The sequence below is a fragment of the Lucilia cuprina genome, chromosome 6 (genome assembly GCF_022045245.1).
Source record: "Lucilia cuprina isolate Lc7/37 chromosome 6, ASM2204524v1, whole genome shotgun sequence".
NCBI lineage: Eukaryota > Metazoa > Arthropoda > Insecta > Diptera > Calliphoridae > Lucilia > Lucilia cuprina.
The window spans coordinates 58,927,394-58,949,268 of NC_060954.1; the positions used below are offsets into that span (position 1 = coordinate 58,927,394).

Sequence of the window (21,875 nt, forward strand, 5' to 3'; positions counted from 1 at the left end):
TTAAAACATAACATATTTATTATTCAATAATTATCGTAATATTTCTATATATCTATAAATAAAAAAAAAAAACATAAATTGCTTTACTTTGGTAGAAATTTGATTTGTTCTTGTTAATATTACTACATACATTCATACTTCACTATTTTATCTTAAAAAACTAAAAACATATTTTTTTATCAACTCCACAAATTATTATAAAAAATTAATTAAAATTCTTTTTTTAAACCAAAAAAAAAAAAATATTTATTATTTTTAATTCAAATTTTTTTTGTTACAAAAAAAATGTGTGATGATGATGGCACATAACGCTCCTAGTGTAAAACCTTTTTTTTTTCTAAATTTCTCTTTACTTACATATTCTTTTTTATTTATTTATTTTTTTTTGCTCTTAAATATATACTACAACTTCTCTTAAATGCTCTTAAAGAAACTTAATTTATATATTACGTTTTTGTAAGGAGTTTTACAGTATAGTTTTTATTTTTATTTCCAGGAATTTTGCACTGCTTTTTTTTAATAATTAAATAAAATATATTTATTTATTTATTTATTTATTTATTTAAATTTCAGTTGGAAGATTTTTTCTCTCTACCGCTTTTAATCTCGGGCTGGTGTTTGTTTTGCTCATTCTATAGTTTGATTTACATATGACGTTTCATGTGTAACGCTAAATGATCGGAACGTGAGAAACAACGATCACAGTTGCGGCATTTAAAGGGTTTGGCGCCAGTGTGTTTGCGATAGTGACGTGTCAGTTCATCGCTGCGCGCAAAACGCCATTCACAACCTTCCCAAGAGCATTTATATGGTTTTTCGCCTGTAAAGAGAATTAAAAAAAATGTATTTAATTAAAATTTTGCATTTTATTGTTTAGCTTTAAAGCTTTTTTACAAAAAATAAAATCCACATAAAGTTTCTTTTTGCATAAGTTAAAGCTTTTATGTTTTTTAAGAAAAAAATTTTTACATAAAATTTAGTTTTGTATAAATTCTTTTAATAAAATGTTTTTTACTTAAAGCTTTTTTCTAGAAAGCTTTTTAGATAAAACTTTTCTATAAATATGTTTTTACACAGTTTTTTTTATGAAAAGCTTAAAAACAGCATTGATTCCCTCGAAAGTTTTTGAACTAAAGGTCGTAGATCCTATAAATTCAATTGTTTTAGTGTGTAGGAAAAAAAAAGAAATTTACTTATCTTATTGGTAAGAGATAACTATGATAAAGAAAAGCTTACAAGAAAAAAGCTTTTGAGTTGTAATAGCATTTAAATGTTTATAAGAATTATTTTGTAAGTAAATATCAAAGCTTTTTTCACATAAATAGTTCATTTAAGTTTTTCGTATCTTTTCTTTATTTCAAAGTTTTTTTTTTTTTTGAGAAAAAGCTCTGTCATCAAAGGATTAGCCGTCATTGTATGCAAGTGTTTGTATTTATGTATTTGTTTTCCTTCACTGTACGTGTATGCATCAAGTATAGATTACAATACGTTCTTATTTGTGTTTATAAATTTTACAAAACATTTTTTCTTTGCATTATTGTTGTTTTTCAAAATAGTATTAGCCAGAGTCCATGCATCCCTATCTATTTCCTATGCAAACATTTTTGTTGTAAAAATCTTTTTGTATAAGTATTTATCTATAAAGCTTTTTAAGTTCAGTTATATTTATGTTCTAATTCAGTTCTAGTTCATTTCTAGTTCAGTTCTAGTTCAGTTCTAGTTCAGTTCTAGTTCAGTTCTAGTTCAGTTCTAGTTCAGTTCTAATTCAGTTCTAGTTCAGTTCTAGTTCAGTTCTAGTTCAGTTCTAGTTCAGTTCTAGTTCAGTTCTAGTTCAGTTCTAGTTCAGTTCTAGTTCAGTTCTAGTTCAGTTCTAGTTTAGATGATCTATGTGGCACACAATGTTAACCTTCTTTTTAAAGCTACACGAAAGCTTTTTTATAAAAAAATTAGCTTAAAGCTTTTTCAATTAAAGCATTTTAGAAAGCAACTATTGCAAAATCAGTGAAGTCACTTCCACTTCAATGCAGTTACGCTAAACTGTAGGGTTATCTTAAGAATACTTTCTACACAGTAGATAGTTTGTTTTTCATACTTCCTTTATTTATATTTTGTTTGTATGCCTGTTTTCTTGCTGTTTTCTTCATTTCAAATGTATAGCTTTTTTTTTGCTTTTTTGCTTACGCTTATTTTTTAAGAGTGTGTACGTTTATATTGTTTTTTAAAACTTGGCTCATTTACATTTTCTTCTTGTTGTTCTGGGAAAAATTCTTGTTTCATTGAAAAATCAAAAAAAAAAAAAAGAATAATAAAACGTACTACAGAAAAGTTGTTTGCCGGTTGTTTTGTTTCTGACGAAAGAATTTTAATGAAATTATATTTTTTTCTTTTCTAGTTTTAATTTTTAGTTTTTCGAACTTTTTTTTCTCTTTTCTACGTTTCATTTGCTTGTTTGTTTTAAGCACAAAAATGTTTCATTAAATAAATATTTATAGCAATTGCATATTGTTGAAAATGTTTCGTAAGGTAAATATAAAAATAAAACAAAACTAAAATTAATAAAGCAAGAAACCAAATTAAACTTTTGTAATTTAAGTAGAGACACAAAACTTGCTAAGCTTTTATATATTTAAACAATAGAATAGGAAATTCGAAAGAAAACATTTTAAATTTTTGCATAAAAGTTATTAATTTAAATCTTGTTGTAGATTTATGACTTTTCTTTGTTTAACCAAAATCTTAGTATTTTATCATTAATAGTTTATGTATATTAAATAAAAAAATATCATTATTTTTAAACTTGTACAAAATTTATGATTGAATAAGTTTAACTTAATTGAAAACGAGGTCAATTTGGTATAAAAAATAAAATGACATTTGTTATGTATGTATGTACGTATGTATATGTACTTCATTTATATATTCTTGGCAATACAGATAAAATATGTTAGAATCAGTTCGTTTTATATTTCTTTTTGCAAAATAGAGAAAAAAAATTATAATTTCCGTTTGCTTTGTGCCTGTGCTTAATACTATACAAGAATCAAGAAGAAAGATGGGAAACAAGGAAATTCGAATGAGGTTAAAACCATAAAATAAAGCTACAACAAAAATGAGGAGGAATAGAAAAAAAAACAAGAATTGAAATAACGAAACAAGGAAAATCTCAAGCAGACATGCACATAAAAATGGCGACAACCAAAAAACGACCCAAATTTAAAATAAACTCTTGAACTCATATACAAACATCATACAATTGCAATGTATCTTAATGCTTAACTCCACCATCTTCAACAGCGAACAACACATTAATAAATGCTATAAAACTAAATACAACCCTGCAGTTTTGAAAGAGTCTGCACTATTAGGGAAAGTCTTTGGAAAATAACATTTATAAAAAAGTACATTTTTTTACCATTTAAACTGCTGGTTACCTATAACCTTAGTGGCTGCTTGCTTAATACATCTAAGGTTTTAATTTCTAAAGAAATGGCAAAATTTTTTTTGTTGCTTCGCTCAAAATCTATGCAGACGACGTGCTTAACATGTTCAAGAACACTTAAGCTCACGAACATTTTTCGTACATAAAAATCGAATGTAATTTATAGTAAAACATCGTAGTTTGTTAAACTAAAGAATGGACGTTATAGAAGCAGAAAAAAGAAACGACGCAATCAGGATGTGCCAAGAAAAAAAGAAATTACATTTAATTTTGTTTGCTTAGGGTTGAGAAATTGCAACAACCATTGGAAGATTATAGCTTTTTAAAACTTTAGCAAAATGCAAATTTTATTAATAATGCATGTATTAAATTTATAATTTAAATTTTTTTTTTAATTCAACTTGATGTTTTATTAAACATTGATTGTTTAAGCTTAAATATTTAAACGTTTAAGTTTAAGAGAAAAATAAATAAGCTTTTTAACAACACTAATGCTAATAGCAGAAAAATATACGAGAGAGAGAGAGCTTAAGCATTGATATAAATCTTTACTTTCTCTTCGAAATGCTTAAGAATTATTATACATAATTTCACTGCATTTTCTTTTCCTCTATAATATTTTTATATGGCGCATTTAAGTGGCCACTAAATACTGTTCAGCTGCATTAATGTACTTATGCGCTTGCAGTCATTTTTCACTTACAGGAAGTTAAAGAAAACAGTTTTAAACTGCACTTCAACAGTTTAGTTATGTTCTTGTTCACTATATTTGAAAATATTTATACAATTTTAAGTATCACCCAATTATCCTTATAAAGATTGAATCATACTTTAAAGGGTTAAAGTGATAAATTATTTGCAAAATTAAGGGAAGTTTTTGGCCCTGTATACATAAATAGGCAAGACTTTCTACATCAAGAGGTTATATATATAAATTTTCCACATAAAAGCACCATATTTTCTTAAAAAATTGTTATAAAAAGATTTATTATGAAAAAATTTTGCACAAAGCTTCAAACACAAGAATTTTAGACTCTCATGGCCTTTTACTTCAAGCTTTTTCAAAAAAAGCTTTCTACACAAAAATTTTCAAAAAAAAGTGTTTCTACACAAAGCTTCTGGCAAACCAAACTTAGTCTTTAAGAATTTTCATAAAAAGCTTTTTTTAAGCTTTTTCATAAAATGCTTTCTACATAAAAATTTTCCCAGAAAAGCGTCTAACATTGCAAACATAGACTTTGAGCATTTTTATAAAAAGCTTATTACTTCAAGCTTTTACATAAAAAGCTTTCTACATAGAGATTTTTTAAAAAGCTTTTGTCATAAAACAATTTTACATAAAACTTTTTGATCCTAAGAATTTTGCATAAAGCATTTATGGCCAAAAAAAATTCTCCTTTTTTCTTATGAAAAGAAGCTTTTTCAATGTGGCAATGAACAATAATTCACTTTGAACTTAATAATTACTATTCTTCTCTCTTAAGTTTTTAATAAAATTTTTATAAAAATCTTCTTGTTTGCTGCATTTGCCTGCTTTTACGGATATAATTTAATCCAGTTTAATGAAAAAAATACAATAAATACCCTGAAGTACGTAAAAGCTGACCATAAACATTTGTAATAAAATAGTGAACAAAAATAATATATTACAACTTATAAAACTACTGGGTATTACAACATACACACACACACCGCTACATTATATTTAATGCTTGTATATCATTGAAAAAGCTTTAGTCTTAGCAGCTGCATTTGGATGATAATGGCTTTTGAAACACAAAGCAATTAATTGTAAATAAAATGTGTCCAATAGTTTGTAAAAAGGAATTTTTTAATTTCATTTATATTAGTTCAGCTTGATAAAACTTAGAAGATAGTAAAATATTTTTAAAACACTCACACACTAAAGAAAAATTCCTTTGGCTTATGCAGCAGTATTCAATCAATTCAAAAACTAAAGGCTTGAATTAATGTATACTAGAGAAAAAAGAAGTTTACGAACAAAAGAAGGAAAAAAAATATATGTGACAAAGATGGTAAATGTCTGTCCTGGCGTTTAACTGTTTGTTCCTGCGACACACTTGCTTTATTCCTGGTTCTTGTACTTTAATGGTCGTAAAAACTTTTTAATTACCCGCTAACCATTACAATTTTAAAGTGGTCGTGTAGAAATCCTTAAGGGAAAAAGTATTTTTTTTTCTTCTTGATGACGATAAAATCGACAATAATTTATGGCCATTTAAAAAGGAAATAAAATCAAGTGAGAAAGGGGAAAATTAAAAAGGGTTCAAATATATTTTTGCTGTTGTTGTTGTCACAGTTAATTTAAAAGCTTTTTTTTGTTGTCATCAACACGAGTGAGTAGCTTATCAATTATATAGTTTTTTTTTGGGCAGGAGATAAAAATTTATAATTTGTGTTTTAATTACTTTAAAATAATTTTTAAAATAGATATAAAAAAATTTAAATATTTTTAAATTATATGATATAAAGAAAAATATACCCTGGAGGTTATTTGGGCACAGTTTTCTAATTGTGTCTAAGGCTTTTTAAAGCTATTCGACATTATTTTTTGCTTTCAATAAAGAGAATAAAAAGTCTCGTACACATATACATACACACTTCCGTTTCCCTTAAATAATAATTTTTATTCAGTTTCGTTTACCAGCACCCTTACTGTGACGTTTTGCCAAGATTTATATGTTTTTCTTCCTCTTTTTTTTGTGCAGAAATTAAAAAAGAAGCAGTCAGTCAACGACGGCCTATTTTTTTTTGTTGTATCCTTCATATTCCTTTATTTACTTAAAGCAAAAAAGCGTTAAGGAAATGACGAAACAAAATGATAAAAACAGAAGTATTTGAAGGCCTTTTGGCTAAAAAGCTGGAAATGTTGTTTTCTTTATAATTTCAATTTGTGTGTTTCTATTTTCAATGGATTTTTGTTGTGTTTTATATGTAAAATATTGGTAAAAATATGTGGGTTTAGTTTTTCTTTCTACAGCCCACACTTTTAGCTTCAGAAATATGTCAAGCAAACGACAAAAAAAAAAGAAACACCAAAGGCAAAATGAAAGAAAAAGGCTTTAAGTAAATTTCTCCGGCATAAAATCTCTTCCTTACTAAATACAAAAAATCTAAATCCACTTCTCATACACATGTTTGAATATAGAAACAAAAAAAAATTTGCAAATATTAAATCTTTATTTTTCTTGAATATGTCCCTCCCATTCTTCATTTACTTCATGATACATGAAAGCAGTTTACAACAAAAGAAAAACTTGTCTCTTAGTCGTATGAAAGAAAGCCTTAAGGAAACACAAATTCGCCAAATCACACAAATGTCAGCCAGATTTAAGTCACATTTATTATAATTTGAGTGCTATTCATTGTAGCATGTCTATGTGTGTGTGTGTATGTTTTAACTATAATACAAAAATCTTAAAAAAATTCTGGCTGTAAACATTTGCCACAATTCGGTTTTGGTGGTATTAAAGTTGAAGTTTTACTGTTTGCCACAATTTGTCACTAAAGAAATTGTTAAAAGTTTGTTGAAGAAGTAAGTTTTCAAACTAATAAATGTTTTACATCGAAAATGTAAAAAGAAACGTTTGTTAAAAGCTTACAAAAATGCTTAAATATGGCAGAAAAAACTTGTCTTATCATAAAAAGCTTTTTTGCTAATACAAGCTTTAAATAAGTCTCTTTAAGCTTGAATAATAACAAATCAAGATTTATATGTTATTATTGCTTTAAGCTCTTCTTTATTGCTCAAAAGCTTTCGGGAAGCAGTGTACAATAAAAGCTCCAGAATCTGTAAAGCTTAATGAAAGTATTGATTTGAAATATTAGTAAAAACTTTCGTACAATACTAAATTTTTAGTGAAATTTCAATTTACTAAAAGCTTTAATCGAAAGCTTTTTTTAAACAAGCGATAAAAATGTTTTGGAAATGCTTTACTTTACAACAGCTTTACAAGAGTGTTTTATAAAAAATTTACAATATTAGTTTATAAAGTTTTAAAGAATGCTTAAAAAAAAGCTTTTATGTAAAACTACATTAAAAATGGTTTAAAAACTTTAAAGAATAAACGTTCGTATTTAAATATTAATATTCTAATTTCTTAAAAGATCATTACAAAAACTTTTGGGAAATCATTTTAAAAGACTTTTGCAAAGGAAAAGCTTATTTATTGAACACATTTTTCCATAAAGCTTTAATTAAAACATATTTTGCAAAGCTTTAAATATTTACTGCTTAAAAGATAAAATACTCTCACTTAAAGACCAACTTAAGCTTTTATTAACTTATATAAGGTATTAGAATCGTATTTATTTTGCAGCTTTTTTATTGATAATCTAGATACATTTTTAAGATGGTGTTTTTTTAGCCTATTAATGTTTCAATGTGTGTGTATATTCTAAGAATAAATTAAAAAGACTGACAAAATTTGTAAAACTGTTTGTCTGACAGCAGCTTTCTTTCGATTTTTTAGGCTTTAGAAATTTATTTTATTATTTACGTTGTTCTTTTTTAAAACCAAAATATTTTAAAAAGGGATTAACTTTTGTCACATTACAACACTATCAGCTTTTGCATACCCAGGTGCTTTAGCTACTGTTGCTACCTACTACTCCTACTACCGGCAATGAGTCTGCTAAACATGTGTTCTAATAAAAAAAGATTTTTTTTCTATGTGTGTGTTTGTCTTTTTAAATCTGAATGGATGTGTTGGGGATTTATATATTTTTGGCTTGAAATTGAATAATTGGTTGTCATAAATTATCTTTAGAGTCTGTTGGGATTTGTCTAAGGTTTGATAAAAAAAGTACAAAACCAAAATAACCTTCAACTTTTAAACAAACAAAATACTTTTGCTACTCTCACCATCCCCTCCGTTTTAACCACTAGGGGTAGGCTTTTTAATCAATAATGTATGAAATCCTTAAAAAGCTGTTACTATTTAGTGGTTTTTGGTTTGTTTGTATTTTGTTTAAAGAAATTGTTTAAACTTAAGTAAGTCATTAAAAGTATTTATTTATTTAACAACGACCAAATTAACCATATTTATTTAAATGTACTAAACATTGTTTCACAGCCATTAACGTTTATTTGACTTTTTTGTGGCACATCTTTATTGCCACCACTTCCTTAACTCTTGCTTAAGGTAAAGCTATTGATAAGTCAGCAAATAGTGTTTGTGTTAGATTGTGTATAAAATAGAGAGGCGTTAATATGAAAGGTGTTAATTTGTTAAAACCTTTTGTTTATATTGTGGCTGTTTACTTAACTTTCTTTCCTTTTACATTTTTTATGGAAGTTTGCTGCTATTATTTATAGCTGCTGCTGTGGTTGCTGCTATTGTTTCTGCTGGTTATTATACTAAGCCTTTTTTTCTTGTTGCCAAAAAAAGCTGTTGTTATTTATTCTTATTGGTTAACAATATTATTCTTTAAAAAAAAACCGAAAACTTTTTCGTTTCCCTATTTTAACCACCTACTACTATAACATTTGCTTTGACTTGTTTCCTTTTTTTTCCTAATTTGTATTTCATAATCAACCCTGCTAAGTTGTTGTTAACGGAAGCAAAATCAAAGCTGGTTGTAGTATGTGTGTTTGTAAGTTTTATTTTAGTTGTTTAACTTAAATAAGTTGAAGTTGTTGAAAGGTTATCGTTGCATACTGGCAGGAGATAAAAAAAATATTAAATTACATTTTCATATACATCTATCCTTAAACAGAAAGCCCACCAAACAGCCAACCAAACCACTACTACTACTACATACATCTTTTGTAACCATTATACTGTCGTTTTAGTAACTCAACTACAAAAGCTCCCTTAGGCTGTTATTTAGTGTTTGTAGACCAGTTTTTCTGTTTTTCGTTTAGAAATAAATCATTAAAGCTTGTTACTTGTTAGACATACTTACGTACTCTATAAGTTTTCTATTATAGTCATGTTATGCTGTAGGTGTTGGGGTAAAATCTTTTGTAATGATTACATCAAAATTTATAAGAATCTGATAATAAGTTTTGGTTGGCAGCAACAAAATACATACAACCAAAAATAAGAAAATCAGGCTAAACAAATTTGTTCTTATGTCGTTGAAGGTTTATTATTATTATTTTTTTTGGAAAATTATTATGAATATGAAGAAAATGTCAAGAACAGTAAAATTAGTTTTTCCTTGTGGTGGCTATAAATAATTAACCTTTTATAAGGTTTAAGAATTAAAATAGGTTTCAGCTTAAAGAAAATCTTCATCTCAAGATATTTGGGAAAAATAATTAATATGAAATAACAAGTATTTCTTGTTATAAGGAGGATATTTTAGGAAAATTTCTAACAATCTAGATCTCCATTTTGGGAACTAAAAAAAATATTTTTATTGAAAGGTTGCTTTAAACGTGGGCTTTTAAAAGAAAGCTTTTTTTGTTTTTCAAAAGCTCATAATGAAGCTCTAAACATTTTATGAAAAGCTATACAAGTTTTATAATTTATTATAGGTTTAAGCTTTTTTGTTGTGAAAAAAACTTTACAAATATTTACTTATATTTCCCTATTCTTAAAAAGTCTTAAGTTAAAACTTTAAATTAATAGAGAAAATTTTAAAAGCTCTAGTTTAGTTCTAGTTCAGTCCTAGTTCAGTTCTAATTCAGTTCTAGTTCAGTTCTAGTTCAGTTCTAGTTCAGTTCTAGTTCAGTTCTAGTTCAGTTCTAGTTCAGTTCTAGTTCAGTTCTAGTTCAGTTCTTGTTCAGTTCTAGTTCAGTTCTAGTTCAGTTCTAGTTCAGTTCTAGTTCAGTTCTAGTTCAGTTCTAGTTCAGTTCTAGTTCAGTTCTAGTTCAGTTCTAGTTCAGTTCTAGTTCAGTTCTAGTTCAGTTCTAGTTCAGTTCTAGTTCAGTTCTAGTTCAGTTCTAGTTCAGTTCTAGTTCAGTTCTAGTTCAGTTCTAGTTCAGTTCTAGTTCAGTTCTAGTTCAGTTCTAGTTCAGTTCTAGTTCAGTTCTAGTTTAGTTCTAGTTCAGTTAAACTTGTACTACATAAACAAGCTTTTGAAAGCTTTTCAAGGAAGCTTTTAAAATATTAACAAAATACAAGAATATTTTATATAAAAAAGGCAATTCATTAGTTAAAACTAAAAGTTCAAAGAAGAAACTTAATAAAAATTCTTAATGGAATTAAAGAAAATCGAGAATTTCCTGCTTTTTGCTCTATTGAAACAATGCTTTCTTGTCAAAATAAAATATGCGGAAGAAATAATATCTACTTTAGTTATCTACAAAGCATACATATTTCCTTTAAAGCTCCTCAGCAAAAAAAAAAATATTTCATATAATCTATCTTTAAAAAATCAAAAAGTAAGTCATTTTAATAAATATTACAAATATTCTATATAGAAGGAATGATAGTGAAAAATCTATTCACCCAATACACTCTAACCTCTAAATCATACATAACACAAAACTACTTTCACAAACAATAAATTCCTATTAAAACCCTTTTTAATTTAATACTTAAAATGAAGAATAAAAACCACTTTGTCTTGAAATTGAAACCCTTAACTTTACAATTATGAAAATAATCCCTTGAAATTCCAACATAAAGACAACATTAAAGAATTGTTTTACAAAATGTCATAAAGACAAGAACAAAACCAAAACTAAATTTGTTATAAATGCCTAAAATCAAAGGAGAAGTTTAGAAGCAAAAGACACAAACTCCATTTTTTTAATTTTTTATTTAAAAAGGAGAAATAGTTTTAACATTATAAAATAAAAAAGTTAAAGATCTAAGAGAAGCTTAGATTTCATCTTTATTAATGTTTGTAGAATAAACAGATCTGGAATTTGCACTAAGTCTGCTTTGTTTTAATTAGTTTTATCAAGTCAATAAATTCAAAATCAGATACGATTTCAAAAAGATGGAGATAGTGACTTTACCTTAATATCTCTCAAAATATAAAATTCACTTTATGGTTAACAAAATAACTAAGGCATTCTACATACAGACATATACAAAATAAAATTTGTCACTAAATCCTTTAAAGCTTTATTTTAACACCAAACTACTCTCGACACACGCTTACAAACACCAAAAGTTACAGAACAAAAAAAAAAAACTTAAATGTAAATTGTATACAATGTTGGAGCCTGTCAACATTTATTTATAGTTGAATGGTGGGACGTTAGCAGTGTCAATGCCAGACGAAAGGGTGTAAAAGTAAAATGTTATATGATGACATGGTTTCAATACCTAGATTGAAATGTCAAAAATTTCTGTTTGTTGTCATCCGAAAAAAGGTCCCTTTAGATGAATAAATAATAAATTTACATGTATGTAAGTTTTTATATACATATATAGATGTATATATATTGTATATATTAAACATGACGTTATTTGTATGTGTTACATACATGTATATGTCCATGATTTATTAATAAAATCATATAACAATTGTCCTTCCGTTATGTTATAAATATTCTTTAATATTTATATATGTATGTTTTCATACATATATGAAACTGTACACATATATAATATACCCCTTGTGTATGTATGTGTTTTTGTATTCAATTTGATCTCAAGAGAGGAGAGCTTTTTGCTTTATAAATATGATTGTATTTTAATGTACAATAAAGAAATTGGTATGATGGATGAAATTTTATTTATGCCTGTAAATGGTATACATTTATGTATGTATGTTTATCGTATGTATGTATTTAATTTCTTTACATTCATTAGACATGTCAAAGCCAGTATTTTTGGGATTTCTTTTTCTTGGAAATCTGCTGTCATAGTAATTACTAAAAACCATTGGAGTAGATAGGGAGCGAGTAAGGGCTTTGATGAATGTTATTTTATACTGACCACCAATACAAGCAGCGAGTTAACAATGGGTAGCGTTATACATACGCGGACATCGGTACCAAATCAATAGACAGGTCAATAGGCTAGTCAGTAGACTAGTCAAAGTACTGATAAATAAACTACTCTAGAGACTGCCAATAGGCTAGTCAATAGACTATTATATAGGCTCTTCAGTCGGCTAGTCAACAAATAAGTCCAAAGAATATTCAATAGGAGTAGTAGATTATCAATATACTACACAAAATGCTAGACAAAATGGGAGTCAATAAGCTATTCTGTGGACAAGTCAGAAAACTGGTCAATAAGCTACACAAACGGGTTACTCAATAGACTGGTCACTTGTCTACACAAAATCTAATCATTGAACTTGTCAATTGTCTAATCAGAAGACTAATTAGTATCAACAAAGTGGTCAATAGTGTTAATAGACTAGGCAATACACCAGATAACCAGATAAAAGTCTAGTCGTAAAAGGAGTCTATAAAATATGCAATAGATTAGTCAATAGGCTAATAATGTACTTAGTCAACAAATATTTCATTACATCGGTTACTAATTTAGTAACACAATGTTGTCAATAAACTACTACACTAGTAAATGAACTAGTTAACAGATGAGTCAATATGCTAATAGGCCACACTCTTTAGTAGATAAATCTATAGGTTTGTGAATAGACTAAATAGTTGACTATTGAGTAGATCGATCAGTATTCTAATCAGTAGATTAGTCTATTAATTAACTAGTATACTACACAATGGAGTTAATAGACTAGTCAAAAGTTAAGTAAAATAGTGACTACTTTACACACCAGTCAATACACTTGGCAATAGAAAAGTCAAAAGACTGATCAAAAAACTAATCTGTAGACTAGTAAAAAAATTATCAATCCAAAAGTACCAATAAGACATCAAGAACCTTTTTCATAAAAAGGTACCACCTAAAGCATCCATAAGTACTTAAGTGTCAACACAGTCTTTTTATATACTGAAGGAAAGGTCATTAATTACTTGGCCTTTGAATTTATATACATTTGCTTTCAGTTTCTCTTATACAAACATACACATACATATGAATATGTATGTTTATTAGGATGGTGACAATTAAAATTGATAAAGTTTTAATAGAAAGCTTACAAAACAAATTTTAAACGATAAACAATTAATAAGATGTTATTTTCGAATGCTTCCCTAATAAACACATGTCTATTGCATGTTTCCAACTTGATTATTATTAAGATTGAATGCTTTCTGTATACGATGCTGTTTGTAGAGTTCACTTCAATTGTTGCTGATATACATATATACATACATATATTGTAAATTATAAATGAATTTCACTTACCGGTATGTGTCCGTTGATGAGCTTTTAAGTGTGAACTTTTTGTATAGACTTTTTTGCAGCCTACAAATTGACACTTGTGTATCCGGCGCTTAGCATCAGGACTGTGTTGTTCATGTAATTGCTGTTGTTGTTGTGGTTGTTGTTGCTGTACTGAGGTTGGCTGTTGTTGTTGCTGCTGTTGCTGTTGTTGACGTTGATGAGGTTTTGTGGTCACTATAATAACGTAAAATGAAAGAATGAGAGAGTGAAAATTGATTATGAATTTCAAGGTTATAACAATAGCAAATGAAGAAACAAAAAGTAATTAATAAAATATATTGATATTTAATGATGATGAAATGAGGAAAAGAATTGGTTTAATATTGAATAACATTATTTTCTTTTATAATTTATACAAGTGTGTTTGTGACATGAGGGAGTTTCATTTTTATTTGTAATATAAAAATACTTTTTGGGTAAGTGGGTTGGGTATTTTAGCATTTTGAAACATAAAGCCAATTTCAAGGATATAAATATTTAACTTACGTGTGGTGACTTGAGGATTCTGTAGCTGTGTACCCCTCTGAGTGATCTGAGCCGATGTCAAATTATTCGTCGTATTCCCCACAACATTGCCACCATTAGCAGCAGCTGCTGCTGCAGCGGCAGCCGCCTGAGCTGTATTGAGTAGAGCAGCAGCGGCCACTGATAAATTCCCACTATTGTTGCTTTGCATTTGTATGACACGGGCCAAACTAATGGCACCACTTTGTTTGCCATTTGTAGTGGTCAAGCGTACAATAGTGCTGCGGGGAATGTTTGTTGTATGGCTGAGTTGATGTGTAGTGGTGGTGTTAACCGATTGGGGATCGGTATTGGTAGCAGTACTAGCTGTTTGTATAGTCAAATGATGAGGTACAGCTGTGCTAACATGATTTGCTGGAGACTGAGACTGTTTTTGTTGTTGCTGCTGCTGTTGATGTTGTTGTTGCTGTTGAGTGGTGGTTATTGGTTGTACGTTATGTGACTGGTGTTGTTGTTGCTGTTGTAACAGAGGAACTGTGTTGCTAGTAGTGGGACTTACAGTGGCTGTAGTAGCGACAGCGGCGGGAAAACGTAAAATGGCAGTAGTAGTTGGTGGCACATGGGTTTGTTGCTGATTTTGCTGTTGATGGCCAAGACGTTGTTGCTGCTGCTGTTTATGCTGTTGTTGTATCAGAGCAGCCAATTCATTGGCATCAATTTGGGCCGTTGCTTGATGTTGTTGTTGCTGCTGCTGTTGTGGCTGATGACAACTGCTGGATGAGATGTTAGTACGTATAGATTCAGGCGATGAGGGCGGTGTTAGGGTGGGTAAAGCATAATCATGATTATTAGTGTGACTAATAAGCTGAGGACTATGGTGATGATGATGATGATGTTGATCAGTAGGAGTTTTAGCCGCCACTACCCTGAGTTTAATGGCCTTTTCCGTTAACGGGCATTGTTGCATAACCGTTGTTGTGGTAGTGGTTGGCGTAGCAGTCGTCGTTGTTAGTATATGGCTTGTACTTAAAACATGTTGTAACGCAGATTGTGATGATTCCGTACTGTGATGTATGCCACCAATTATCATTTTCTCCTCACCATTATCCGAACTGAGAGCCTCTTCATCATCCTCATCGTCCAGTCTTTCTTTTTTAACCACCACCGAACAGCTTAATGACTGAGAACCCGTACTGTCCCATGACATGCCCGAACATTGTGATGAAACCGATGATGTGGTCGAGATAGAGTCCAAATTTTGTTCCTTAATCTTAAGTTCTTCTAGAATGCGTGCAGGTGCTGAGAATATTTCCCAGGAATCAATTTCACTGTGTAGTTTTTTATAGGACTGTAATTTGGGCTCATCACGCAAATAACGTTCTAACTCGTAGCAGGTCTGAAAAAAAAAAATAAGACAAATATTATAATATAAATAATCATTATAAACATAGTAAGTAGATGTGCTGCAGACATAAATTTAAATTGTATGTCATTTTTATGATTTTATGGGCGTCTTTGCCCTCTTACAGCATAATTATCATGAATCTTTTTGTTAACATAATTTGACCATTTTGGGCATTTTTATATCTAAAGTTGGAACAGACACACAACTTTGCATGATGATTTTAATAAACTGCTACCACAGTAAGTGAGTGTTAATTTTATGTTTTTTTTTTGCGTTGTTGTTGTTGTTGCAAGGAGTAGAAGGCAAAAACATTTTTCACTGAAAGTAATTCAATTTCAATTTGTTCATACTTAACAATTGTCATAAATAACTGAAGTGTTTTATGTGGCTGCCCCTAAAAATGTGGCTGTTGCTACTAGAGTTTATTGTTAAGAAGATGGAAAATTAACAATTTCCCTGCAAATTGCAACTTAAATTTACCTCAGAATACATTTTTTTTCAAAAAGCCATTTATTTATTTATTGTTGTTTCTTTTCAAAATTTATGAACATTGTTATGTGTTGTTATTGTTGTTGTTGTTGTTATGGCTTTAATGTGCGGTAGCATCATTTTATTTGCTTTTTCTTTTCAAATTTATTTCGAAAAAATTCATCAGTTTCAGTAAATTATATAAAATATTTTGAATGTCTATCTGTCGGTTGGTTTGGTTTGGTTTGGTTGGTCTTTGTTGGTTTGTATAAATATATATATTTTTTTCTTTTCAAAGTTTGGCGTGAAATTAATGTGCCAACATGTATAATCATAAATTCAAAATAATAACATTTTATGAACGCAATTAATGTGGGTTATTTATATGAAAATGTGTGTGTGTATGTGTGTAAAAGTTTTTATATACCGTTATTCTAAGTATGTGTGCAGAGCTATTTAAAAAGCCAAAAAACAAAGTTTTTCCTCAATTCTATAAAGTGCATCCATACATTTGAATACTCGTTTTCATGTCCTATTTTCCTTTTCCGCCATTTTGTGTGTGTGTGTGTGCGTTGCGTTTAATGGGGGAAGTTGATAATAAATGTTTAAAATTAAAGAAATTAATTTTAACAAATTAGCAGTTAGACATGAAAGGGGAAAATGTTTTAACAAAGTAGATAAAAACAACATTATGAGAATTAAATATTATTTTAACGGAAAGGTATTTTAAAAGGTAAAAAGTGGAAATTAAAGGTTTTCTAGGTAGATGAAAGGCAGTGTTTAGAATAAACTGTTTAGTAAACAATATTGAAATTACTTTTTTATTCCTTACGGAACATAAGTAAATACTATTGGACTGAAATAAACTCCTATTATAAAACGTAGGTTGATTATATCCGATTTTATATAAGATCTGAACAAATAAGAACAAATAGAAGGACGCTCGATTAGCTCTTTCTTATACTTTCTGTTGGAAATCGAACTTCAAGACCTCATTAATGATAGATTTGAATAACACTAACTAAGCTACAGAAGCATCTACTAACCTACAAATGGGTAAAATGTTTATTCTGTGTACCAACCTAATGTATGAACAAAAAAAAAATAACATAACTAAAACTTTAACAATATTTTATGATTATACTCTAACTAATTTGGGCAGACAGTAGGAAAAAATATAAATAACATTTACCAACACATACTAGCATACATTTATGCATGCACGCACACATAATAACACAATACCCAGCAGTTCCGGGGGGTTTGTTGAACAAACTATTCTTCAATTTAATTAAAATTAAAGACTACAAAAGATCATGTGGCTGCAGATTATCACAAATACTTTGAATACTATGATGGATACCATAACACCTTGCAGAACCAACTGGTTGTAAACAGTTGCAACATTAATGTAAAAAAAAAACATTTTGTTGCAGCCACAAGCAAATCTTTTGCAAATGACAATAACATAGAAAACTTTTGTTTTTACAAATTTTGAATGCTATATCCCTAACAATAGATTGCGAAAAAACAACTCTAGTAGAAAACTATCGATTGTAGTTGTCTCATTGTAGTAGGCTTGAAAATGTTTAAGGACTTTTATGCAATTGATTAAAATACTTCAATAGGAAGAACCATTGTCATACGTACCAACAAAATTTGTTTACATTTGTGTGATGTTGTTTGAGAGCTGCTATAGAGACCTTGGGCAATAAAAACCTACACAGGCATATGAAAAGTTATACAACAGCTACACCGTTACAAATTTTTAAATCTTCTTTTTCAATAGTATTGAAAAAAATTTAATTTTTTGACACTTTTAAATCTATTTTTTTATTTATTTCAGTATTTTGCGAAAAAAGTTGCAACTTTTTTTTATTTTTTTATATTTTTTTTTAATTTTAACGGAAATGGTGTAGTAGTTAAACTCTTTCAAGTTAACATTACAAAGTTTATTTTCATTACAATGAAAACCTGTATGTTTGTGTGTTGAAAACTTGTAATTTTTACGTTTACATTAACACAAACAATCTTACGCCCTTTTGAAGTTTTAGTTGTTGCCGTTTGCTGCATTATCAGGGGAAATCAATTTTTAACTTGTAAGTTAAAGCTTGTTCAAACAGATTTTAGTAAAAATGTATCTATACTAAAAAAGAATTTTTATAGACTTCACCTCGTTTGTCGTTTGTAATTTAAACATTATAAAGTATAAATATATTTGGATCCTTGCATATACAACATGCATTAATTGTTATATGTTGTTGTATAACTTTGTGTTTTTGCCACCGATATTGTCTTATGTTTATAGAATTTTATAAATAATTTTGCAGCTTTATGAAAAATTTTAACATAAATATTACCTCATTTCTCTTAGAGCCTGTATGATATGCTTTTAAAACAATACAAAAAAAATATGTTTCAAAAATCCTTTTTTAAGCTTTAAGCTCTTCAAAAACAACAACAAAAAAATAACCGTAATTAAATTAAAATTTAATTTTTCTTTCCATTTCAATTAGCGCCTGTACGTTGTGCTTTAATAATCGAACTCAATTAAAAATACTTATAGTGCTGGCAAACAACAGAGAGATTTACCTTTGTACTCACGGAATTGACGCAGTTATTTCAATATAAATAAATGTTGTGTAAACCTTTGGTTAATATTGTAAAATAAATATTTATTTTGGTCTGATGGTGAACAAAAAAAAAAAAAAAAAAAATAAATAAAAAATTAAACATCAATAACGACTACAGTTGATAAGTTATTATGGAGTTTAATTGTATGGCTTGATTGTTTGCATAATTGTGTAAAAAAGAAAATTATACAAAATTTTAAAAAAGAGAAAAAAATTTTAGGGTTTTATAAACAATTTAAATTTTAATCGTTTTGCATTTAAAGTAATTGCTTTTTTTGCTTTCTCTCTTTTTTCGATTTCAAATGACACACATAAACAAAAGTACTGCCTACTTTTAGGGGGAGTAGTAAAAGTAGTAGATAGAGAAGGGGATAGGCAGTTATTTGTTAAATGATTTATGGTAATTGTAAATAAACTTTAGACATATATAAAAATTGTTATCTATTTGCAGCAGCAACAACAACAACAACAACATTCCACCAACAACATATACAAATAAAATCTGTTTGAAAACAACAAACCAAAATGAAAGAAATTTGATTTAGCATACAGCTGTAAATAAATGAATTTAAGTTTATATAAATAATAAACTTTTTTTTTTTGTTATTTTTTATTAAGCTTAGGCGGTTTACGAAAAAGTTGGTTAGAGACAGAAAAGAATATTTTAGATATATTCACTCATGTATGTAAACGAATCTTATAGAAAGAAATACAACCAATATACATAATAAGATAAGAAGATTTGAATTATTTTTTTTTTTTTTTTTTTTTGAAAATAAATTTTTCTTTTATACATAGTATAATGGCTGTGTGTTGGTGTTTGTTGGAAATGACTGTAAATGTATGAAATATGTTTTTAAATTTTCCTTTATGTTTTTTTTTTCAAATTTATTTATATTCTTTTCTTGTATGTTGTTGTATGTTTTATATTTTTATTTTGGTTTTTTGTTCATCTGTTTGTTTGCAATCGCTGTAAATCTCAGAGTAATAAATTATTTTGATAACTGTGAAAATAATTGGCTTTAAATCCTTACAGTATGCTATGGTTCTTTTTTATATTTATTTATATGTAAGTGTGTGTTTTTTATATATAATCATTTTTTGAGTGAAAGCAAAATATAACGTTATATTAAAAGAAAGTGCAGAGAATTGACCATAAGTTTTTTTCTCTCTTTTTGGCTTTTTTTTTTTGGCTTGTGGTTAAGATTTGTGTGTGAGTGAGTGTGTTTAAGCATGCACCATAAACCCTGTGGAGCTTAAAGGAGTAAAAGTGTCTACTATTTAAATAAACTTCTAACTTTTTTAGTTTTTACAGGTTATTGCCATTGAACAAAAGTTTAATATAATATAAAAAATAGTTACTTTGATGTCCCCCAGTAATCAGGCAATAGTCACATAAGTGTCCCTAAGTAATCCGAAGAGTAATCACTTTAAACATCTTGGAAGTATTAAATGTTATTTTTTATTGATACATCATACTACAGGGTCTCTGATAGTATGTGTTTTATATAGGGAAAAACATATGCTGTCTTTAAAGGATTTATGTGGTGATTTATGATTTAATGTTTTGATTTACATTTTCTATTAAAGAAAATAATATTAATATATATATATATTTTTTTTGCAGTACGAACAAAAAATTAAATGATTTTTCATGTTCAGCAAAAAGTAAGCAATAAAAAACGGACAATTGATTTAATACTATGGAGCAATAAAGAAACTCAAAGACACACTATTAGAAAATCAATATATTTAAGTTATTTTCACATTATCTAAATTCAAATTTGGATTATAAAACTTAAAAGTAATTGAAATTTTCTAAAGAAAAGTAAACATCTTATTACTTCTTATTAGTTAAATCGAAATTTCCTTAAAAACATACGAGAACATTTCGCAATTGGAGTTAATTCTTTTTGCAAGTAAAATACTATAACTGTACTTTAAACAAATTTTTTGCCTATCTTTAGGATCGTGAAAGAATATCAAAACATACTTTAAGCTGTTACTTAAAAGGAAGGACTTTCTTTTGTACTCATTCGAAACTCTTTGTTAAGAGAAATCATGCAGAAAAAGCAAATGAAGGTAATTCTATTTGCAACTTAAAAAACTCAAGTTTTTAAAAGACGTTGCATACGCTTAGGTGTCTAAAAATATCATAGCATACTTTATATTGCCAGATTTATCATGTTTCTCATCATATATATATAAAATACAACCTTTTTATATATTTTCCAAAGAAAAAAAATACAGGAAAAGCGAAATGGAGTTAATTCCATTTGCAAATAAAAAACTTAAGTTTAAGCATATGTTTAGTTGTCGAAAAATATAATTGCATATCTTATGTTGCTAGATTTATCATGTCTTCTATCTTATTTCTCAAATAACAACATTTATAAAAATTCTGAAGAAAAATATTGTACTAATGGTTAGACATTCCGCAAAATGGAGTTAATTCTATTTGGAAATTAAAAACTCAACTTCAATATTGCATATGTTTAGGTGTCTAAAAATATCACAGCATACTTTATGTTGCTAAATTTATCATGTCTTCCATTTTATATCTAAACAAAACACCATTTTTATAAATTTCCTTTAACAATAATTTGACATATTTACTACTCGGTTATATATCATTCAATAGGCATTTATAATAAGTATAAATTTAAGGTAATTTATTAAGAAATAAAATAAAAAAATAAAAGAACAAAAACTTAACAAATAAATGAGAATTTTTATGTTTTATATTTTAAAAAATTACTTGTGCTTTACTACCCTTTCACTTTTGAAATAGATAAAGCGTTAAATTACATCGTTAGACAATATTGTTAACACACATACAAGCACTTTCTTACCCTTTCCCCAAATCCAAAGAAAAGGGATTTTGTAGTAAATAAATCACAGACACACGCCGAAAAGAAAAGTAAAAAAATAAAACTCTGATAGTCAAAAACAACTGATGAACCATAAACACAATACCAGTAGGCTACAGATACAGACAGTTGAAGTTATCATGCGTTTACTTTTGATATTTATTTCCAATAAGATTTATTTCTATAAATTACAAGTTAACGGCTCATATATCATACTTTATATAGATATAAAAAAAAACACACACAAACAAATATATAATGCTTTGTAAACAGGATAAAACAATTTTACACGTTTAACACGTATAACATAAAAATCAAAGTATACTTTTGGGTGTTTTGCCATAGTATTAA

At 27.9% G+C, this 21,875-nt stretch overlaps 1 protein-coding gene across 1 annotated transcript in view; it reads right to left on the reverse strand.

The window, feature by feature from the left end:
• Positions 1-243: 243 nt before the first annotated feature.
• Positions 244-21,875, reverse strand: part of LOC111682334 (Krueppel-like factor luna) — a 264,439-nt gene continuing 242,807 nt past the window's right edge. The window contains exons 2-4 of the mRNA XM_046955262.1: positions 14,170-15,544; positions 13,645-13,857; positions 244-820 (exon numbers count right to left, since the gene is read on the reverse strand). Of these exons, the coding sequence (XP_046811218.1) occupies positions 645-820; positions 13,645-13,857; positions 14,170-15,544 (1,764 nt within the window). The 3' untranslated portion in view covers positions 244-644. The remainder of the gene's footprint in view (positions 821-13,644; positions 13,858-14,169; positions 15,545-21,875) is intronic.